This window comes from Paralichthys olivaceus, chromosome 11 (assembly GCF_024713975.1).
Source record: "Paralichthys olivaceus isolate ysfri-2021 chromosome 11, ASM2471397v2, whole genome shotgun sequence".
NCBI lineage: Eukaryota > Metazoa > Chordata > Actinopteri > Pleuronectiformes > Paralichthyidae > Paralichthys > Paralichthys olivaceus.
The window spans coordinates 20112676-20131234 of record NC_091103.1 but is presented as its reverse complement, the minus strand read 5'-3'; the positions used below and the strand labels follow the sequence as shown (position 1 = coordinate 20131234).

Genomic DNA, 18559 nt, shown 5'->3' with positions numbered 1-18559 from the left:
GCTAGAATTAGAATGACATTTTCATTTCTTGGCTGCATCTTCCTGTAAATTATCAACCAATGAAGCACATTAACTGAAGTTTGACGACCAAATCTGCTCAGTCAGTGCGCTCCTTTTTCAAATCTATTTCTGTTTTGAGTCTGTAATTTCGGTGGCTCTATTACTACATTATTTATTTAGATTGTGAATCATGCGGCCCCGAAAGAAGAAACCACAAAACTATGGTCTTCAATTACAGACCTCACAGCCTGTAGCCACGCCTCAAATGAATCCCCTCCTCACAGCCCCTTCAACATGACAGGGAATCTGATAATGACACAGTCAAGGAAACTGACAACAGTGTTTTGTGTCACAAAGTTCCCCCTGAACACTTGTGCTCTGCTTAACGCACAACAGTATGCCTGAGACACATGGGCTCTAGCCATGTGTTGTTGAGAGACAAAAACTTGCACACACTTCTGTTCCAAATACAACAACAAGACTAACCTTATGCTAATTTAGCTGTCAAGGTGACGATCTGGACTGAAAACTTGCACATCCAGAGCACCGAGCAACACATGTTTGGAAGCTCATCCGCTTAGTTTGCAGCAGAGAGTTGTTTATCAGTTCGCTGTGTTGATTTATGAACCAGTGTTTTGTGGGTACAGACAAAAAAAGTTTGGTATGAAGAAGAGTCTGTAAAAGTATGTGTTGTGTGAGAGAGCGTGAGACAGAGATGACACTAGTGCCAGCAGTAGAGACAATACATACTAACACTTGACTGATGAATCTGCTGGACCAAATATAAAATCAAGGAAAAGGATCTGCCAATAGTATCTTGTCACTCATATATCTCGTCTAAAAATGTTTCTGCTGATAGGTAACTGCAAATCGCAAAACACAGAGGCCAAAGATAGTGGCAAGTAGTGTCTCCAATTCACAATTTATCACCATATAGAAAATGCCTTTAGTGCACAATTCATTAAAAAATACTTTTAATGATGTTTATCAAACATTTTTTGGTGAAGTATGCGTTTACCTAAGGTTGGCCGATAAAAACTACATAAAGTGATATGCGTTTAACGATACTTTTATTTTACAGAATAAACAATTGAGAAAAGCTGCATTTATGTTTATACTTTACTTAAAAATGTTTATTTTCTTAATTCGAGTTCTATGTATTTTGTTAGGTTTATGTTTCTTTTTTATCTATAGATATTTAGAATATAGGTTATGGTTAACTGTAAAATATCAAGGCTCAATTTCTCTGTCATATAGGTTTGATCATGTCTTGACAATTACTGCCAAACATTTTCAAAATAGATTTGCTGATATATTGGATTGAAACTTTTTCACTCCCTAATATCCTTTGTATCAACATCGGCCCCCAGATATCCATTTCAGTCTGGCTCTTTATGTACACAAATACTATAAACTTTTATCTATAGATATCAGTATTGGCTTTAAGTATCCAGTACTCATTCAGCTTCAGAAATTACTTGGCAGCTTAGCTGATAAACATAAAATCAATCTGTGCCCATTTTAATAGTCAAATAATTGTTTTGAATAACTTTTTTTAAAGAGAAAATGCCAAATGGGAGATTAAACTTTCAGGGTACTCTGTGATTTAATAATGAGTTTTCTTTATTATTCACTATTTTTTGAATTTGTAGACAAAGGGTGGAGCGATAAATGGAGAGAATTACCCCATGATTAATCATAAAAAATCATCATTGATCATGGGCACTTGATAGATGGTGGGAGTTGCAAAGTTGCAAAGTGAACACAAAAAAACAAATGGTGCATTCCTGAGTAGTATTTACTTAGGTCTCCATCCATCTGTGTTTGCCCCCTCCTTTGTCTTTGCAGGACATGTGTTGTAATCCCAGCTCAGGACTGGGATATAGACGGGCCCACCGCCACCCCCCTCTCAGCCTCACGGCCCGGGACGGTATGGAGGCTGGGTGCTCTGGTTGGCATGCAGCCCAACTGCGGGTCAATACTTCCAGAGACTGTGCGACTGCAGTGCATGCCGTGAAATATGTCTTCATTTCCCCTGCCACCCCTCACGCCCAGAGCGAAGGAGGTCTGCGCTGCTGTCTCCTCTCCTGTATCACATAACATTTACCCCACCACCACCACCACCTCCATCTCCATCTGACTCAAACCACTTGGCAAACTTTTCACAAAGGAGCTCCTCTCTGCTCCCCATAAGCGACACCCATATTATTTCATGTCACTTCTATTTCTGGACACCGCTAACAACTGCTGCCTCTCTGTGACTTTGGAGTCGTTTGAGAGGGAGAGAAGGCAGCCGGTATATCCCTGCTCACACAGAGTAAGGTTAGCAAAGTCATTACTGCACTACTTTATGATGTGCAGCCAGTATTTCTCCTCATACACACACACTCACACACACACACACACACCCACACACACACACACACACACACACACACACACACACACACACACACACACTTGTCTCTCTATAGTTGGCATAATGCTCTCCCCCTAACCCACTGAACCAGAAACATCAACACTTAATGCCTAACCCTAACCATCAAAACTTAATACCTATTCTTAAGCATCAAAACTAGATGCTTAAACCTATCCATCAAAACTTTATACCTAATCTTAACCTTCAACACAATACCTAACCCTAATCATCAAAACTTCATACCTTATCTTAACCATCAAAACTAAATGCTTAAATGTAACCATCAAAACTTCATACCAGCCCTAACCTAACAATCTAAACCTATTTCTAACCCTGAAACTGGGTCTTAACCCTCAAACAGACCATTGAATCCGTGAGGAGCCAGAATATCGTCACAATGACTACTGAACCCAGATCGGCCCTCATGCCTTTACATACACACTCTCAGAGTAACGCTAGCTAAGTCATGATGCGACACACTGGCGCTACTCTTTCAGAACCACTAGCTCAAATCTGAGCGTAAGAAACAACGTAACTCTGCCTCTAAAGTTGTGTCCTGTCCGGTTGGAACCACGTTAGCTCATATGTGTAATTAGCAGTTCGCTGTGTGGCTCTAAGTTCTCGGTAACTGTTGTTAGAAACAGTTCACACGAGCGAGCGACGTTTGGCTGAACTAACGCCGGGGGAGCAGCTACTTTCCCGGCGACGTAATGTCAGGAGGGTCCGCGGTACCAGAACCGTTAGCTGGGGAGAAGCTAGCAGCCTGCGGACGGAACCCCTTCAACACGGAGGGTTGAATCCGTGACTGTGACGGACACAGCCCGCAACTTTGCCCCGCCGCTGGCTTCGAGAGCAGCGCGGACAAAAAACCGATAAAGAAGCCGTAAACTCACAGGTGAGTCCGCACAGGGTGAGCAGCGACGTGAGGAGCCGCAGTCCTCCGTGTGGGAAAGTCCGTCTGAGCGCTGGTGTTTCCTCCATGACTCCGTGTGTGTGTGTGTGTGTGTGTGAGAGAGTGTTCCGCTGCTCTCTGCTTCACTCTGTTCTCCATAGCGACCGAGCCGCGTGGGCTGTACCACTGCACACACACACACACACACACACACACACACACACACACACACACACACACACACACACACACACACACACACACACACTCGCGTCCTGACCATTCCCATCTGATTTTACTTGTCTTCATATCGACCACACTATTCAACAGTGGCGGATCTAGGTTTTGTCCAAATCAGGGGCCACAGAGGGGCCCCACTATTTAGACTGTTCAGATTAGTTTTGTTTTTTTATGTTAAAAAATCAACATATTACATTGTTTGTGTTGTCAGTAAGTGGTTGGTTTATTTATAAGAAAAGAGACTACTGTCAGAACAGGGACACCTCAGGGGCCAATCCACTTTCAGCTGGGTCCACAGTGCCCCGTGGCTCTGCCCCTGAAATAAAGAGTACAAACATGAGAAACAAAAGACATGAACTTGTCCAACACACTGTTATCATACCTTGGAAAGTACAAGTCAAGAGGAAATTTGTCATTTGGCTTCCTCCACTCACTTTATGGAAAAAAATACCATGTTAACTTTTCTCTGTTTTAATCCATCAAATCTTTATTTTCAGTCACCTTTTATTCAGCTCTGTCTGATGCCTACAAATCTGTACACATCCAATACAATTATGGTGGTTAAATGTTATGTTTATTATGTTAATAAAGCTTTTTTAGGTTGCTTGGCTGCTGTCATTTTTGACTTTCGTGTCTCCCTGTTGTGCCTGTCTGTTGTCATTGGTGTGTCTTTGCGACTGTGGTTGTTTAGTGTTTCTTTGTGGTCACTTTGTTCCTCTTTGTAGCCCCTTTGTTTTGTTCTCAGCCATTCCTGCCTGTTTGTGGTCATTTAGCGCCGATGTTTTATTCTTTTTCAACTATTGGTTGTTGTGTTGTGTCTCTTTATAGTTGTTTTGAGCGTCTTTGGGCTAGTTTTATGTGTATTTGTTGTCACTTTGAGTCTCTGTCGCTGTTTTGTGTCATTATGAGGTCATTTGTGTTTTTTTGTTGTCATCGTAAAGTTGCACAAGATACTTCTCAAGTGAAATAGGTAAAGTACACTTAAATGTACTTAAGTCAGTGGCAGTAGTAAAAGAAAACATAGTTATCATAATAGTGTAAGGCTAGTAGTAGTTGTAGTTGTAGTAGTAGTAGTAGTAGTAGTAGTAGAGTCATAGTAGTGGAAGGAATCACAAACATTGTTATATCAAAGATGGATGAAACAGATTTGTTTCCTGCTTGTCCCTCATTCATTACACGTTTTAAAAGCGTTGACTTTTGCTGTGGGATACGACTAAGGTCGGATTACCAGCTGGATAACTTGAGCAGCTGCCTTAAGGCCCCCAAACCTCAGGGGGGGTCAGAGACCCCTGGTTCACCATGTGGCAATCCGTTTGTGGAAATCTGATTAATCGAACATTTGTTTGGTAATATCATTTGGAACCCCAAAGCACAATACAAACTGAAATGATTAGAGCCTTGAACTGACACCTGCATTGTTATTCAAATTTTATTTGAGGCTTTTCTTGTAGACGAGATGATGTCAAGTCTAGTTTTAAGGCCTATATCATGTCAGTTTATTTAGTACTTATGCTAAAAATGGGCCCAATAAAATTCATTCATTATTAATGCTTACACAGAATGTGGGAGGGACAGGGTTGGATATGCCCATAGAGGATTAATCCCACTCGGAATAGGACTGAATAGAAGTACACCACTAGATAACTGTTTAAAATTTAGTGCAGTGGCCTCACAGCGAGAAACTTCTGAGTTCAAACCCTAATGGCCAACCAGGAACTTTCTGTGTGGAGTTTGTACGTTCTCCTTATGCCCCTGTGCACGTGTGGGATTTCTCTGGCTTCTTCCCTCAGTCCAAACACACGTAGATCAACTGAAGACTCAAAGTTGCCCATATGTGTGAATGTGAGTGTGGATGGTGGTTTATACGTCAGCCCGGTGAAAGACTGTGACTAGCTCAGGGTGAACCCCACCAAATGGAAATTTGTGCTGGATGGATCGATGTTTAGGACTTACATAGGGGATAATAAAATAGTGATATGTATTTGTATAGACTCTTTTCACAGCAGCCATTTGACATGAAATACTATTTACTAAACCCATTAGTTTATGCCCTATACCTAAATATCTAAAACGCCTATTTATTTCAGTGGTTGCTGTAAACTGTCTGTTCTATCTCATAGAAATAATTTAAAAAAGTGAAACTTTGTTCAGATCGATGTTGGGAATTATTCTTCTCCTCGAGGCACAAAAACGACCCACACACTAAACTGCAACAAGCATTTCCTATTTTACTGTGCTGATCTTGTTCAGACCAGTGACTGAACAGATAAAGGTTTATTGTCCTGCTCAAGGAGCCACTGTACCTATATCTGTCTTGGCAGGATACATCTTGGCCAGAACATGGATAACACAAGTTTAAATAGAGACAAGCTTTCCTGGCTACTTAAAATGAAAAGTAAAACTACAAAACCTTTACTAGTCTATTTAGCATAAACAAAGTGATAAGAAATAGAAAGTTAAACAACAGCCAAAGAGGAGAAACATAAAATATACAAGAATATTGCATCTATATTTTTAAATAGCTTTTACACTAACACGATGAGAACAAGAGAAGTGATAGTTGTGTAGGAGTTTGCTGAGGCACATGTTCTTTATAAATGTGTAACCAATGTCATGAAACTATTCTAAAACTCTGGGGGAAAATACTAGGAAGTGAATGTGAAAGTTAGTTTAAACCCCAGGAGATGATCTGCTGAAGGAAGAAACAGCCAAATGCAACTGAGGCACTTGGCTGATTTCTGTTTCTGTAAGACTGAGTGAAAAAGTGTCTCCTCACCAGCTTCAACACAGACACACTGTGACTGCTCTGCCCTGAAACAAAGTGGTAATGAAATACTCCCCTGCATTGTTCTTTTCTTTGAGATAATTACAGCTTTCACACATTCAGTAATCCAGCGCCGCATGCAGCACGGTGTTATTATCGTGCACTGTAGCTTGATAAATTTGCTCCCTCAGCAGTTTTAGGCGGACATCATATTTAGTCACGGAAGATAAGCAGAAATTCTCGTCTCAATGTGGTTCCCTCATATTGAGTTCCCTGTTTCATTCTGCGGTGGCATCTTCATGACCAGTGTTAGTGTAGGAGTCCTCATGAGGGGATGAAAACTCTGCAGGGAGCCTCCATCTTTGGCAAAATTCACCGTGCTCACTCTCTGAGTTCTACAGCCCAGCTTCACTGTGATTAAAGCATGACCCAGGATGTGTCACCACACTGTACCCCCTGCCTTTATACCCTCTGGTGGTTTATTTATATCCTCAAAGAGCTATAAATCCCCAGGTGAAAGTGCTGCCCTTTTCACCAATCAATCTCCCCTCCTGGGCCACTTTGCATTGGAACTGTAAAATCAGTGCAGCAAGGAGGCTTGTGTCTTTATGAGATGATAAATCACATCTTATTTTCTTCCACAAAACAATTAATGTGTTAACGATATCACAGATTTGGATGAAAAACTTTCAGTGAGGCTCATTTCATACCACAGGCAAAACTTGTGCTGCATAAATGCTGCATAAATGCTCAGTCCCCCTACAGTAGTACTAAATAGTTTATGAGCATTTACAGCCCATGACCTTTGTAATTGTGGTTACCTCATTTAGATTTTATGCTGCAAAAATACTTCTCAGTAAGCACTATTGCATTTTCTTCCAGTCAGGCAGGGCTGCACTGGCACCACCTCTCCTGTGACCAGTGTGTGCATGTCCGCACAGACTGTCTGGGACATTTGGTTTTACAGTCTGTGAAAACAGTCTTTGTTAAACACAACATTCCTCACTAGTCACATTGGTGAGCCGGTCCTTGCACACCTCAAACCTCCCACACCAAACACACCCACCCCCCACCCGCACACACACACATACAATCATCCCCTGCCGAGTCCTGACCATCCAGAGAAGGAAGAGGTCACCTCACTGCTGTCGCTACACAATCGTGCCTGCAGCTCCACATAGGTCTTCCCCATAATGAGCTCCCTCTGAAATGACCCTCTGCAGTGCATGCTGACCTTTGGAAGGCATACGATACAATTAGGAGAACGTACCTGTTACAGAGCATATTAACACTGATGAAAGATAGCAACTGTATATGGTGGCAAACATGGAGGTTACATGTATCTTTTTTGAAATCTAGTTTCTCCAATATCTATGCACTAAAGGAGCATAAGTAGGAAGTGAAGATGGCGGAAGTTAATTACAGAGTTTGGATTTAAACAGATTAGTTCATGAACAATCATGCTGTTTTATATTATATGCACTAGCTTAAAAAAACACTTGCACATGTAGGTGTATGCACCAGGGTCTGCAGTAAACGGCAAAGAAAAAAGTGTAGGTCATATTTTTCATTATCAAAAATATGTAACATGAAATAATAATGACATTAAATACATTTCAGTTGATGCAGAAACATAAAAATGTTGTAGATTTAGATCGCCATCTGCTGGAATTAAAGGGTAGGTTCACAGACGTGACCATATGAACAGAACGCACTTCCAAAATCCATCTGAAGCTTTCAGAGGCCTCAGTGGTCAGGTAAAAAGGTTTTCACAGGACGAGGACTTTTTGTCACCCTCAGATTGGTGAGACATTAACTGCCAGTAAAACCAACTTTAATGTTCACAAGGGCATTTGACAATTTTGAAAGACAGACTTTAAAAATGTTGACCCTATCATTAAACTTATAAAGAGGACATGTAAAAGACGATAATAGAATAACTTGCATCATGAGTTAATCTGGGAAATTGTTATGCAGCCTGTGAAGTTCTACTTGCATGCTACTGAGGCCAGTCTGTGTTCATCTCACTTACTTTCCCACACATACGCCTAAACTAGACTAATCAATATAATTGTGCAGCATGTGCCCAAATCAAATCTGTCCAGTTATGGAATATATTCTCTCGGTTAATAAAAGAGGGCCAGATTGTTTTCTGTTCTGTGAAAGTGTAGAAAGAGATGAGGCTGTAAATGAAGTGACGACAGTTCGGAGCTGAGGAACAGCCTAAAAGCTCTGCGGGAGAAAGTCAGGCCATGGGTAATTTGCAGTGAGGGTAGAGCTGTTGAGTGAAAAAGACAGATACAAATAACAAGTAAAGCAACACTACCTTTATGGATGATGGTCTCAAAGGAACAGGTGAGAGGCAGTCAGCGGGAAATTCAATTGCACCAACAAAACATAACACAACATAACACTACATAACATTAACAATGAATGAATGTTATTTGGCCAATTGTGTGTGTTGTGTCTTGGTTTCAAGGTGTTTATAAAGTAGCTTCTGTCACTTTTTTTGTACTTGCTCAATATTTTACATGCTTTTGAGTCTGCAGCGTCACAAAAATAAACAGTTGCATCACAACACAGAATCTGATCGACGCATCACTTACGAAAACAAAATATTCATCTAGTAAGCATGAAATGAAATGCTATCTTTACATTTTCTGATGCCACTGCATCATGTAAAGACAAAAGACAAACGTTTTTATGTCTTTATACTGTGTTTTGTCTTTATTACAATTATTTCTGACAACATGTCAACAAAAATCCAAATCCCAACACAATAAACAGTAGAGAGAAAACAGAATCCTCAGTCCCGCACCAGCAGTTGATAGTCTTTAGTAAACAAACCTGATGATTGGTGGGATGTTTGTGATCGTTTGATTCAGAGTCACTTTGAGCACATTGTATGATGAATGAGACATTGTAAATTAAATATATAGACCCAAAATGGAAAAATACAGTGTAGGAATGATAAAATATTTGTTTTACTCTCCTCTGTTTTCTGATACATCTGCATGTTTGTTTTAGTCTTCTCTCAGATAAGCTTCAGGAATCTCTTCCTCATCATTATTCTGTACGGAGGCAGCATGCTGTGCCATCCTTTCAATCTCCATTACTTTTGTCTCGGTCAACTTCTTTTCTGCGTCCGCAGACAGCTTCTGTGCCTCCTCCACCTGCGAAAGGGCCACCTGAATGTTTGTATTCATCGTGATGGATGCATGCTCGGCTCCTGGAAACACATAGAAGTAAACACAAAATTCAAGGGTTGAGATAACACCACCTTGAGTTAGGGCATTAGGGAGACGCCGCTGTCCATCATCTCCATTCTGCTTTTCACAAAGTTCCGCTGATTGGCAGCAAATGATCCGTACACTGTCCAAAGTGTAAGACTGACAGCTGATGAATAGGAACAGGCACAAACCACAAAGTACAAAGCTTTGAGAGGATGATTCAAAGCTTTACACTTATACAGCTTTACAGGAATCCTGAGAATACAGGCCTCTACATTGCAAATCATAACATCAAACATCCTTGAGTTACAACACACACATTTTATCTTTTACACACCTGATGTGTATGCTGCCTCCGCTGCCGTCTCGCACATCTTGACCGCGCTGATCCAAGTTGACTCGAAACGCTTGCACTCATCTTGTCTGTCACTAACCTGACAGTACAGAGAGAATTATAAAACCCAAGTGAAACAGGTCAGCTGTGATATTTACATAGTGGCTCTCAATAAATTACCTGAACAACAGACATGTTTAGAAATACTTTTCAACAAAGAGAACAACATAAACGAACTAACCTCTGCCCGCTGGCCAACGATCACCTGCCAGATTGAATCCTCTTCCGCTGCACTCAGTTTTCCCAGTGAGGTCAGGTATCGTCTTTGCAGAGCAACTAGTGTGTGCACGGCCTGTTCGCAAACATAGGGAGAACATGCACAGTTTACATTTAAATCAAACAACAACCATGGTGACAGAGAAGCACATAAGAAGGTTTTCAGGAATATGGACATTTCTTTAACTGTAGTTTATAAATTCAGATTTTTCTTTTACTTCCCCCTCTCATATATTGGAGTGGAAACCAAAGTCACAGAGATCACCAATCTGGAATCAAACCACAACTCTCAAAAATGCTTATCCCTTCATTAAAGTGTGGAATTATTTATACAATATATAGTTATAAATATTGGTGTATACAGTATATAGTTATAAATATTGGTGTTTTTTTGGGTGACATATAGACAACTCAACTCTCATCTAATCTGCTCTTAATCTCTGAAATATTTTTAGTTTAGGGTTAAATATCTGACAGATATGAGTTTATATACATATAACAAAACATTTTACCTACATAAGAATTCAATAAAGAAAAAAATGTTGACCAAAAGATGAAGACTTACTTTTGAATAATCAGTGATGGCATCTATGAGAGCTAAGGTGGCCTGTGAGAGAAAAGTGCTTGAACTGTCTGTAACCAGAGATGCTGCTCGTCTGATCAGAGAGTCATGAGAGAGCTGTTCAACCTGCAGCACAGACATAAGAGGGAAACAAAAAAGTAAGACAAGAGCCCCAATCTCAATAAGACATTTTTAAATTTTTCTCACAAATGAGAAAAAAATGCACCCTGTGCATCTAAATTAATGGATTGAAATAGAACTGATTAATTCTGGAAAAAAGAAAAATATTGTGTAAAAATTTTACACTGCAAAGTAACAAGTGACAGCTATATTTCCTAATCAAATGTATGCTTGAATACCTCAAGTTGTACTAAAGTTTTGCACTTACTTACTTTTCACTGCTGCAAAAAATACACAAGATAAATGTGTCCTGTCAGTTGAAAACTGTATACGACTGCTGTCATTTTTACATGCTTCTGTTTCTGACCGGTGACAGACTCACCTGTTTGAAAGGTACAGCACACAGCCCGCCGCCGACAGCTAAAGATGCTATACCTGTGTACAGAACATTTGTCCATTTCCTCGGTTTATGCACCGCAGTATTTTTACAGTTGAACAGGACACGAGCAGAACTCCTGAAGAAAAACAAATCAACAGTTTTAAATCTAAACAGTCATTTCATGTTAAATTTAGGATTAGGGATTTATTATCACTATTTAGAATTAAGAATGTACTGTCATATTTCATTGGATAATCAGTGAAATTGAAAGGTTTCCATTGCCATTCAAGGAGAATGAACTGTATAATAAAATAATAAAGTAATAAAATAAATATACATGTTTTATTTAATCACACACAGCTAAACTTAAATGTTAAATTAGGAACATAATCATCATTTTAATTATACAGTAAGAAAATGGTATGTGGGCTGTAATATAATTTGTGGCTGATTTCTATTTTTCTTATAGTTTGTATAAAGCTATAACATCCATTTTAATTAATCTGCTGTAATAGATTCTTAAAACTCAAGGTGGTGTATTCAAACGACTTATTTTATACAAAAAGAGTGTCAAGTCAGAAATGACAAATGAAAGCAGCAAATGATCACACGAGAGAAGCTTAAACCTGCAAATGTTAAAACTATTCTGTTTGAAATAATATGAACATTATTATCATAATAAAAAATATAGCTCTCCCCCAAACACTTCAGTTCTTTTTCACTGCGTTGTACCCTGTCCATACCCAGTATTTACTAAATGGTACAGTTCACTCCTCCTTTCCTCAGAGAACATCCAGTCGTTACTCACGTCCCTATCTGTGTTAGTTTACATCTACTGTCCCTTCATTTATAGCATTTATATTGGTCTGTCTCAATCAGGAAGTTACTGTGTGGATGCGAATAAGTTAGAATATAATACTAAGATACTACCAAGTCCTCACATAGTGACAAAGACATCTAATATATTCATAATTCAGCCACTTGTGCATGATTCTCTAACAATAAACACAGTTATGTCAATGTAAGGCGAAGAAAAACCGAGTGAAGGAGTCAGGTCCGTCGTCAGCGCTGTTATCAAACTGAACCTTCTCACTCTCACACATTAGAGTCAACAACAGCTCGCCATGTTTAACATTCACTTATTTCGGTGTAAAAGAAACAGGAAATGATTCATTCAGTTTGTTTAACATGATGTTTCTGTGATAAACATCTCACCTGAAGAAGTAGGCGGCGCCCCTTCTGAGTGCGGCCATGTTAGTCCGTCACAATAAAGTGTCCGTCCCGCTGAGCAAAGGTTCCGCCTGTAAACACTGAACACCGGTGCCCCCTCCTGGTGAAAACAACAGTTCATATAATATAATATATGCTCTGTTGTGTTTTCCTTCTACTTTCCACTTTATATTCGACAGCTGAGGTTACTACTTCATTTTCAAATTAAGATCTTTGCATGAAGGGTCAGTGAATTATGATGCTTTGTCACAGATTAAACTAAGAACAAGCTCAAATGAACGTAAATGTAGTTGCATCAGCTTTAATCAAAACGTTTAGGTCATTTTTATGAAAAAAAGAAACAAAGAAAAGGCCAGAAATCCATGGATCCGTTTTCTTGACAATTTGCTGCTTTTCTCCCAGAATCATTTGAATAATTGTCATAGATTTCAAATAGTTTTTATGTTGTATGAGTAGATAAGCTCTTTGAAGACCCAACTCTTCAAAGAGCACCTCCCTTCCTAACTGGCACCTTGGCTTAACCTGCACTTAAGCAGTAACAGGCCCGCACTTCTTTTTTATTCTTTCTATGTCATTTTAAAAGCAGTATTTATTGTTACACCAGGTTTTTTTAATGCTCTTAGCTTGATTGTTCTCTCCCTTGTACGTCGCTTTGGACAAAAGCGTCTGCTAAATGACTAAATGTAAATGTAAAATGTAGATAAGATAAACAGCGAGGAGGCACAATCAGCTTCTGGTTAATGATGATTTAAATTTCTCTTTATTTTCAACATTTTACCAGACAAACAATCAATTGATTAACAAGAAAATATGTCTGTCTGTATTCTTACAGACAATAAGACCAATCAGAATCAGAATCAGAATCACAAGTACTTTATTAATCCCTGTAGGGAAATTCAAACGTTATAGAGCCCCTGAGAAAGAGGTGAAAGAGCAAAAGCAGGTATAAACATAGCAATATAAAAATCAAGTAAGGCTAAAAAGAAATAAAAGATATACATATGTAGAAATAAAGACCGGGTATGTATAGATTTACGTTTGTGCATGAGTTAAATTTAAAGTATACAAAGTATACATTATTAATCTTTATAATTTACAGGTTGTCATTATACCATTTGACAGCCATAGGAAGCTGCAGAGGCTAATCACGACATTATGGAGAGGGTGTGGTGGAAAGTCCAATATTGTCTTTAAGTTCTCCTCTCCATCAACATGGCTGGCATCTGCAGCATCGTCCTGTCTCTGTTGAAGGACCTGAGCCGTCTCAGAAAATAGAGACGGCTCTGGCCTCTTTTGCAAATCATATCCACATTTTTTGACCAGTCCAGTTTATTGTCTAAGTACATCCCCAAGTACTTTTAGTTCTCCACCATATCCACACAGGCCCCTTGGATGGTGACAGGGCTCACTGTCCCCTTCAACCTCCTAAAGTCCACCACCAGTTCCTTTGTCTTTGACAAGTTGAGCTGTAGGTGGTTTTTACAGCTCCATGTGACAAAGTTGTCCACCACAGTCTGGTACTCACTCTCATTACCATCAGTTTTAGTAGTTTTGCAAAACAAATAAAAACTAATCTTGAACTTGTGTCCTTCATCCTCACTCAGAGTCAAGATCAACATCAACACTTTAAATAATTAATGAACCAATTAAGTTGATGAGTTTCAGAGGCATTTGTTTGTCATGAGAGAATAACGATCCTAATCAGCTCATTAGGATCACTGTGGTGTTTAGAGTCTAAATCCACATGGGGAAAAAATGACTGCAGAGTTTCCCCATCAGTGCAATATTCCCACATGACATATCTGTTTTCTGCTGGGTGCACAGATGAGAGTCACAGTTCAAAAACTGCCAAACTTTAAAAACTTACAAACATCACTTCACAAACTTCATCAGTTATGTAAAGTCATCAAAGGGTTAAACGAAAAAAGAATGACTGGGCTAGCTTCTTCTTGTAGTTGTTGGTGTGTGACAGGAAGTCTGCTTAACCCAAGTTACAGGACAAGAACAGATGTTGGGGCACAGAATTAAATGTGTTATTCTCCCTTTTCCAAGTCAGTGTATCATCACATTGATGTTATTTCATTTTAAATTGTTTCAAGCAAAGTGCAGGGACCTAAATGACAATGCTAAGCAATGATGCTGCAGGTACAATGTTTACAATACTCAACATTTTAGTTTAATAGTTAGCACACCAACGTTTCTAATCTTCCAAGAGCTTTAAATATGAAATTTCTGTTGAAAACACATTTGGAGAAGCCCAACTACTCAGGACACTTTGTACACAGTTGAGAAGGCGTCACAAAGTTCAGCAGATCATCTTCATCACCTGAATGCCCTGTCACTCCAGAAAGTAAAAATAAATCTCATATTGTTATTTTTGTCACATTTAACTTACAGTAATTTTCATATACTTCTGATGTGTATTGGTTTTTGTTTTTGTTTTTGTTAATTCTAGCCGCAGCTTTGAGCTCCTTTTATTGAACTTACAAGGCAGGTCTCAGAAAACTTTTTACTGTGGTTACAAATGAGAAATGTATGGCTAAAAATCGCTCTTTGATGGTTTTCATAGATGATTTTAATCGCACTTTTCCTCTGAAACAAAATTTTTTTCAACAAGATTTTCTTCAACACAATGATGCCCTACATTTTATTTGCTAATACATTATTGTCTTATTGTCTGATATTGATTCGAATAAATCTCCTGCTCATCTTTTACTATTTTCATTTGACCATGCAAATCTGGTATTGTATAATTTTGTGTTGGGGTTATAATGTTGTCAACACAGGGTTTCCTCTGAGGAGCTGTTCATCTTTCACACGTGTCAGGGTCACCTCAGGTCTGCTGTTGGTCAGCTTTACTGATCATGTGCATCACCATTGTGTTTTTCCATATAAAGATGATGAAAGTGCTGCATCAGGAGGGGATAAAAAGTCGACATGGAGAGGATTCAGAACTGTGGTGCTTCATGCTTTCCAGCTGCACCTCTGCCTGATCCAGCTGTGGTAGCTGCTGTACTTTAAATTCATTTCAGTACTGTAATTACATTACTTTTATTCTTGCTCCAAGATTCTGAGTCCTCTCATGTATGGCCTCAGGGATGAAAAGATTTCCTCTCACTGAAATACAACAATCTCTCTGTGGCCTTCACATGAAACATGCTTTTCATTTGCAATAGAAATCTTCATCCACAGGGAAGATCAGAAATGCTGTTTTTAAACCTTTTGGTAATTTTGCTGTACCATCTTTCTGGTTTCAATCACACAAGCTCTAACAACCTTCACCACTTCATAAATTGAAATTGTTAGGACATATGTTTGCTTGTATGTTTTGCTCCAGTTCCATCTGTTAAACGATTCAATACAAGTTGATTGCAAAAATGTACGATGGTTTTTACAATCTAAGCCCAAGTTTTTTGTTTTCTCACATTTATGTTTGAGATAAACGATTCAAGTCTTTACTTCCATGGACACATCGGTTATGTGGGTGTCATGTTTAAACTTCAGAGGAAACAAGTGTATGTATTATTTATATGTCTAGATACAATCCAAATTAAAAATGTTATTCAGCTACTGCCATTATATGATTAATCTCCTGTCATCCACTCATATAGCAGAGCACTGATTATATATTGAACATCACACCTCTAGCTCAGTGTTTACCTACACTAACTGTTACTACAGCATCGTTTTCTGTTCTTCTGGGTTCAATTGCTGTCCTGAGGTTGTCGCCACATATCAAAGCAAAGTTGTGTGTAGTTAAATCCACAGGTTATAATATGCCAAAGCTCAGAGTGGCTATAAATGACAGAATATAACCAATATTTTACACAAATGTATTAAATGAGAACATGAAACAGTGACAATGTGACAAAGGGGTTGTTTGTTGTGACTCTTAAAATAATTATTACATGAATCGCCTCAGCTTTATAGCTCAGTTGGGAGAGCGACTGAAGATCTGAAGGGTCCTGGTTCAATCCCAGGATCTGGCCAAAGACAACAAGCCAACAAGAATTCAATGTGAGGTGGAAGAGATGCTCCTGGTGTGGGATCAATTAAGTCTAATCTTAAATGTGACCCTATACATTCAACTTATACAATTGGTTACATGGAAATGGTTGAAATACATGAAGTCGCCATTTTACACACAATTATGTTTTGAGTGTGAGTTGCTCCAGTGGATAAAGTGAGTAACTATAGTTACTGTTGCCTATGAGGTGTTGTTACCAAATGTTGTCGCTCATGAGACTGTGGTGAGTTCACATTCATTTGACGTTGTGTCATAGTTGCCAATATAAAGTCCTCACACACAGCTCCTGCTCAGAAGGCTGCACAGAGCTCAGACCTTCATCAATGATCCGGTCATGTTACTCCAGGGATGGTTTGGTAAACTGGGTCTGTCTCATATGCCTCCTTCAAATGAATTGTCAATGCATGTGATACTAAAATAATGTGTATTGTGTTTGATACCTGTTGATTAAGATTGAGATCATTTGAGCATTCGTCCATAAGTTCTGGATCCTGCTTCAGAGCTAAATTATTTGTGGCAGTGTCTCAAAGCTTTTTTCATTTGGTTGTAACAGAGAGAAAAATGGCAGCTAGTAACTCCACAGTGAAATTGATCAATGATAAGGTGATTTTTGTTCAGGTTTTAGTTGTCCTGTTTCTCTGCATTAACCTTTTACTGATTATGACCTTTTTCACCAAGGAATTCTTCTACAGCACCATGCGCTACATCTTATTTGCTGTCACACTAATGTCTGACAGTCTGCTTTTAGTCATGTCTGACCTCCTGCTCATTTTAAATTACTTTCACTTTACAATACAAATATGGTTGTGCATTATTATATATATGGTTTCATCGCTGTACGCTTTTGTGACACCGTTAACTCTGACAGCGATGACCCTGGAGCGCTATGTGGCCATTTGCCTGCCCCTGCGTCATGGAGAGCTGTGCTCCACACGCAACACTCTGCACTGCATCCTCATCATCCACAGCCTCAGCTCTGTGCCCTGCATCGTTCTTCTTTCCATCTTCTTTGCATCGGCGACCCACGGCTCCTACACCCAGGGCAGAGTGTGCTCTGTGGAAATCTTCATCTTTCACATGTGGCAGCGTCACCTCAGATCAGCTATAAATCAGTTTTACTTCCTGATCATGTGCATCACTATTGTGTTGTCCTATGTAAAGATAATGAGAGTGGCCAAAGCTGCATCAGGAGAGGACAAAAAGTCCTCATGGAAAGGACTCAGGACTGTGGGGCTTCATGCTTTCCAGCTGCTCCTGTGTCTCATCCAGATGTGGTGTCCAATAATAGAATCTGCTGTGCTTCAAATCAATTTCATGTTATTTATCATTGTCAGGTACTTTAATTATATTACTTTTACTCTTGCTCCAAGATGTCTGAGTCCTCTCATTTATGGTCTCAGGGATGAAATGTTTTTTCACTCACTGAAAAAATTAGCTGTCTGTGGTTTGTATCGGAAACAATGATCAGATTTGTATCAATTAACAAATTGTCATGATGTTTTATTTGTAAAAAAAAGTTTTCATTGCTTCTCTGGCTTAATTAATATTGTTATTTTATTCATAAAAAGATGTAACTGAGATATTACGGTGGCTTTAACAACCAAAATGCTACAATAAATCACAGATATGTCCGAGGATGTTGAAATTAACCATTGATTAATAGCCTATTCCATTACCTGTATTTTAACTGACAATATTTGCAAACGTTGTATTAAACTCAGCCACACAATAAAGACACTCATCCATTTCATCAGATGAACTTCTACATGCTTATGTAAATAATGGAATGAATGGTGTTTCTACATATCAAAAATTCTTTATTTGTTACCATGAAAACTATCTGGAAAATAAATGCTGTTAAATGTATATTTTGTATGTGTCTGCATCATTAATTGTGCAAAGTCCCTCCTGCACCAAGGCTGAAGATCAGAGCAGTTTCTGTCTGTGAGGCACCACTGCAGTCTCATGTATGGCCTCAGGGATGAAAAGATTTCCTCCTGAAATACAACAATCTCTCTGTGGCCTTCACATGAAACATGCTTTTCATTTGCAATAGAAATCTTCATCCACAGGGAAGATCAGAAAT

General features: G+C 39.1%; 3 protein-coding genes across 4 annotated transcripts in view; 1 reads left to right on the top strand and 2 right to left on the bottom strand.

The window, feature by feature from the left end:
- Window positions 1–3601, bottom strand: part of nectin3a (nectin cell adhesion molecule 3a) — a 30648-nt gene extending 27047 nt beyond the window's left edge. Inside the window, exon 1 of one of the 2 annotated variants that reach the window (XM_020088153.2) lies at window positions 3313–3601. In XM_020088153.2, coding sequence (XP_019943712.1) covers window positions 3313–3400 — 88 coding nt within the window. In that variant the 5' untranslated portion in view covers window positions 3401–3601. The remainder of the gene's footprint in view (window positions 1–3312) is intronic. The other variant, XM_020088154.2, reaches the window with a different exon arrangement.
- LOC138411992 (odorant receptor 131-2-like) lies at window positions 3175–18063 on the top strand. The gene is made up of 2 exons (XM_069534039.1): window positions 3175–3314; window positions 17342–18063. The coding sequence occupies exon 2, from the start codon at window positions 17344–17346 to the stop codon at window positions 17935–17937; it is 594 nt and encodes a 197-aa protein (XP_069390140.1). The 5' UTR covers window positions 3175–3314; window positions 17342–17343; the 3' UTR covers window positions 17938–18063.
- LOC109630137 (diablo IAP-binding mitochondrial protein-like) lies at window positions 8628–12538 on the bottom strand. The gene is made up of 6 exons (XM_020088157.2): window positions 12432–12538; window positions 11220–11352; window positions 10721–10843; window positions 10121–10231; window positions 9883–9979; window positions 8628–9544 (listed from the first exon to the last, which is right to left on the bottom strand). The coding sequence occupies exons 1-6, from the start codon at window positions 12467–12469 to the stop codon at window positions 9339–9341; spliced, it is 708 nt and encodes a 235-aa protein (XP_019943716.1). The 5' UTR covers window positions 12470–12538; the 3' UTR covers window positions 8628–9338.
- Window positions 18064–18559: the final 496 nt, after the last annotated feature.

Bases quoted from the DNA above. Each gene is read 5' to 3' on its own strand.
- LOC109630137 (XM_020088157.2), bottom strand. From the start codon at position 12,469: ATGGCCGCACTCAGAAGGGGCGCCGCCTACTTCTTCAG. The intron at 10,232-10,720 runs GTAAGTCTTCAT...GTTTGCGAACAG, and splicing joins CCATCACTGATTATTCAAAA to GCCGTGCACACACTAGTTGC. The intron at 9,545-9,882 runs GTGTGTAAAAGA...ATGTGTTTCCAG, and splicing joins GGAGGCAGCATACACATCAG to GAGCCGAGCATGCATCCATC.
- LOC138411992 (XM_069534039.1), top strand. From the start codon at position 17,344: ATGACCCTGGAGCGCTATGTGGCCATTTGCCTGCCCCTGCGTCATGGA.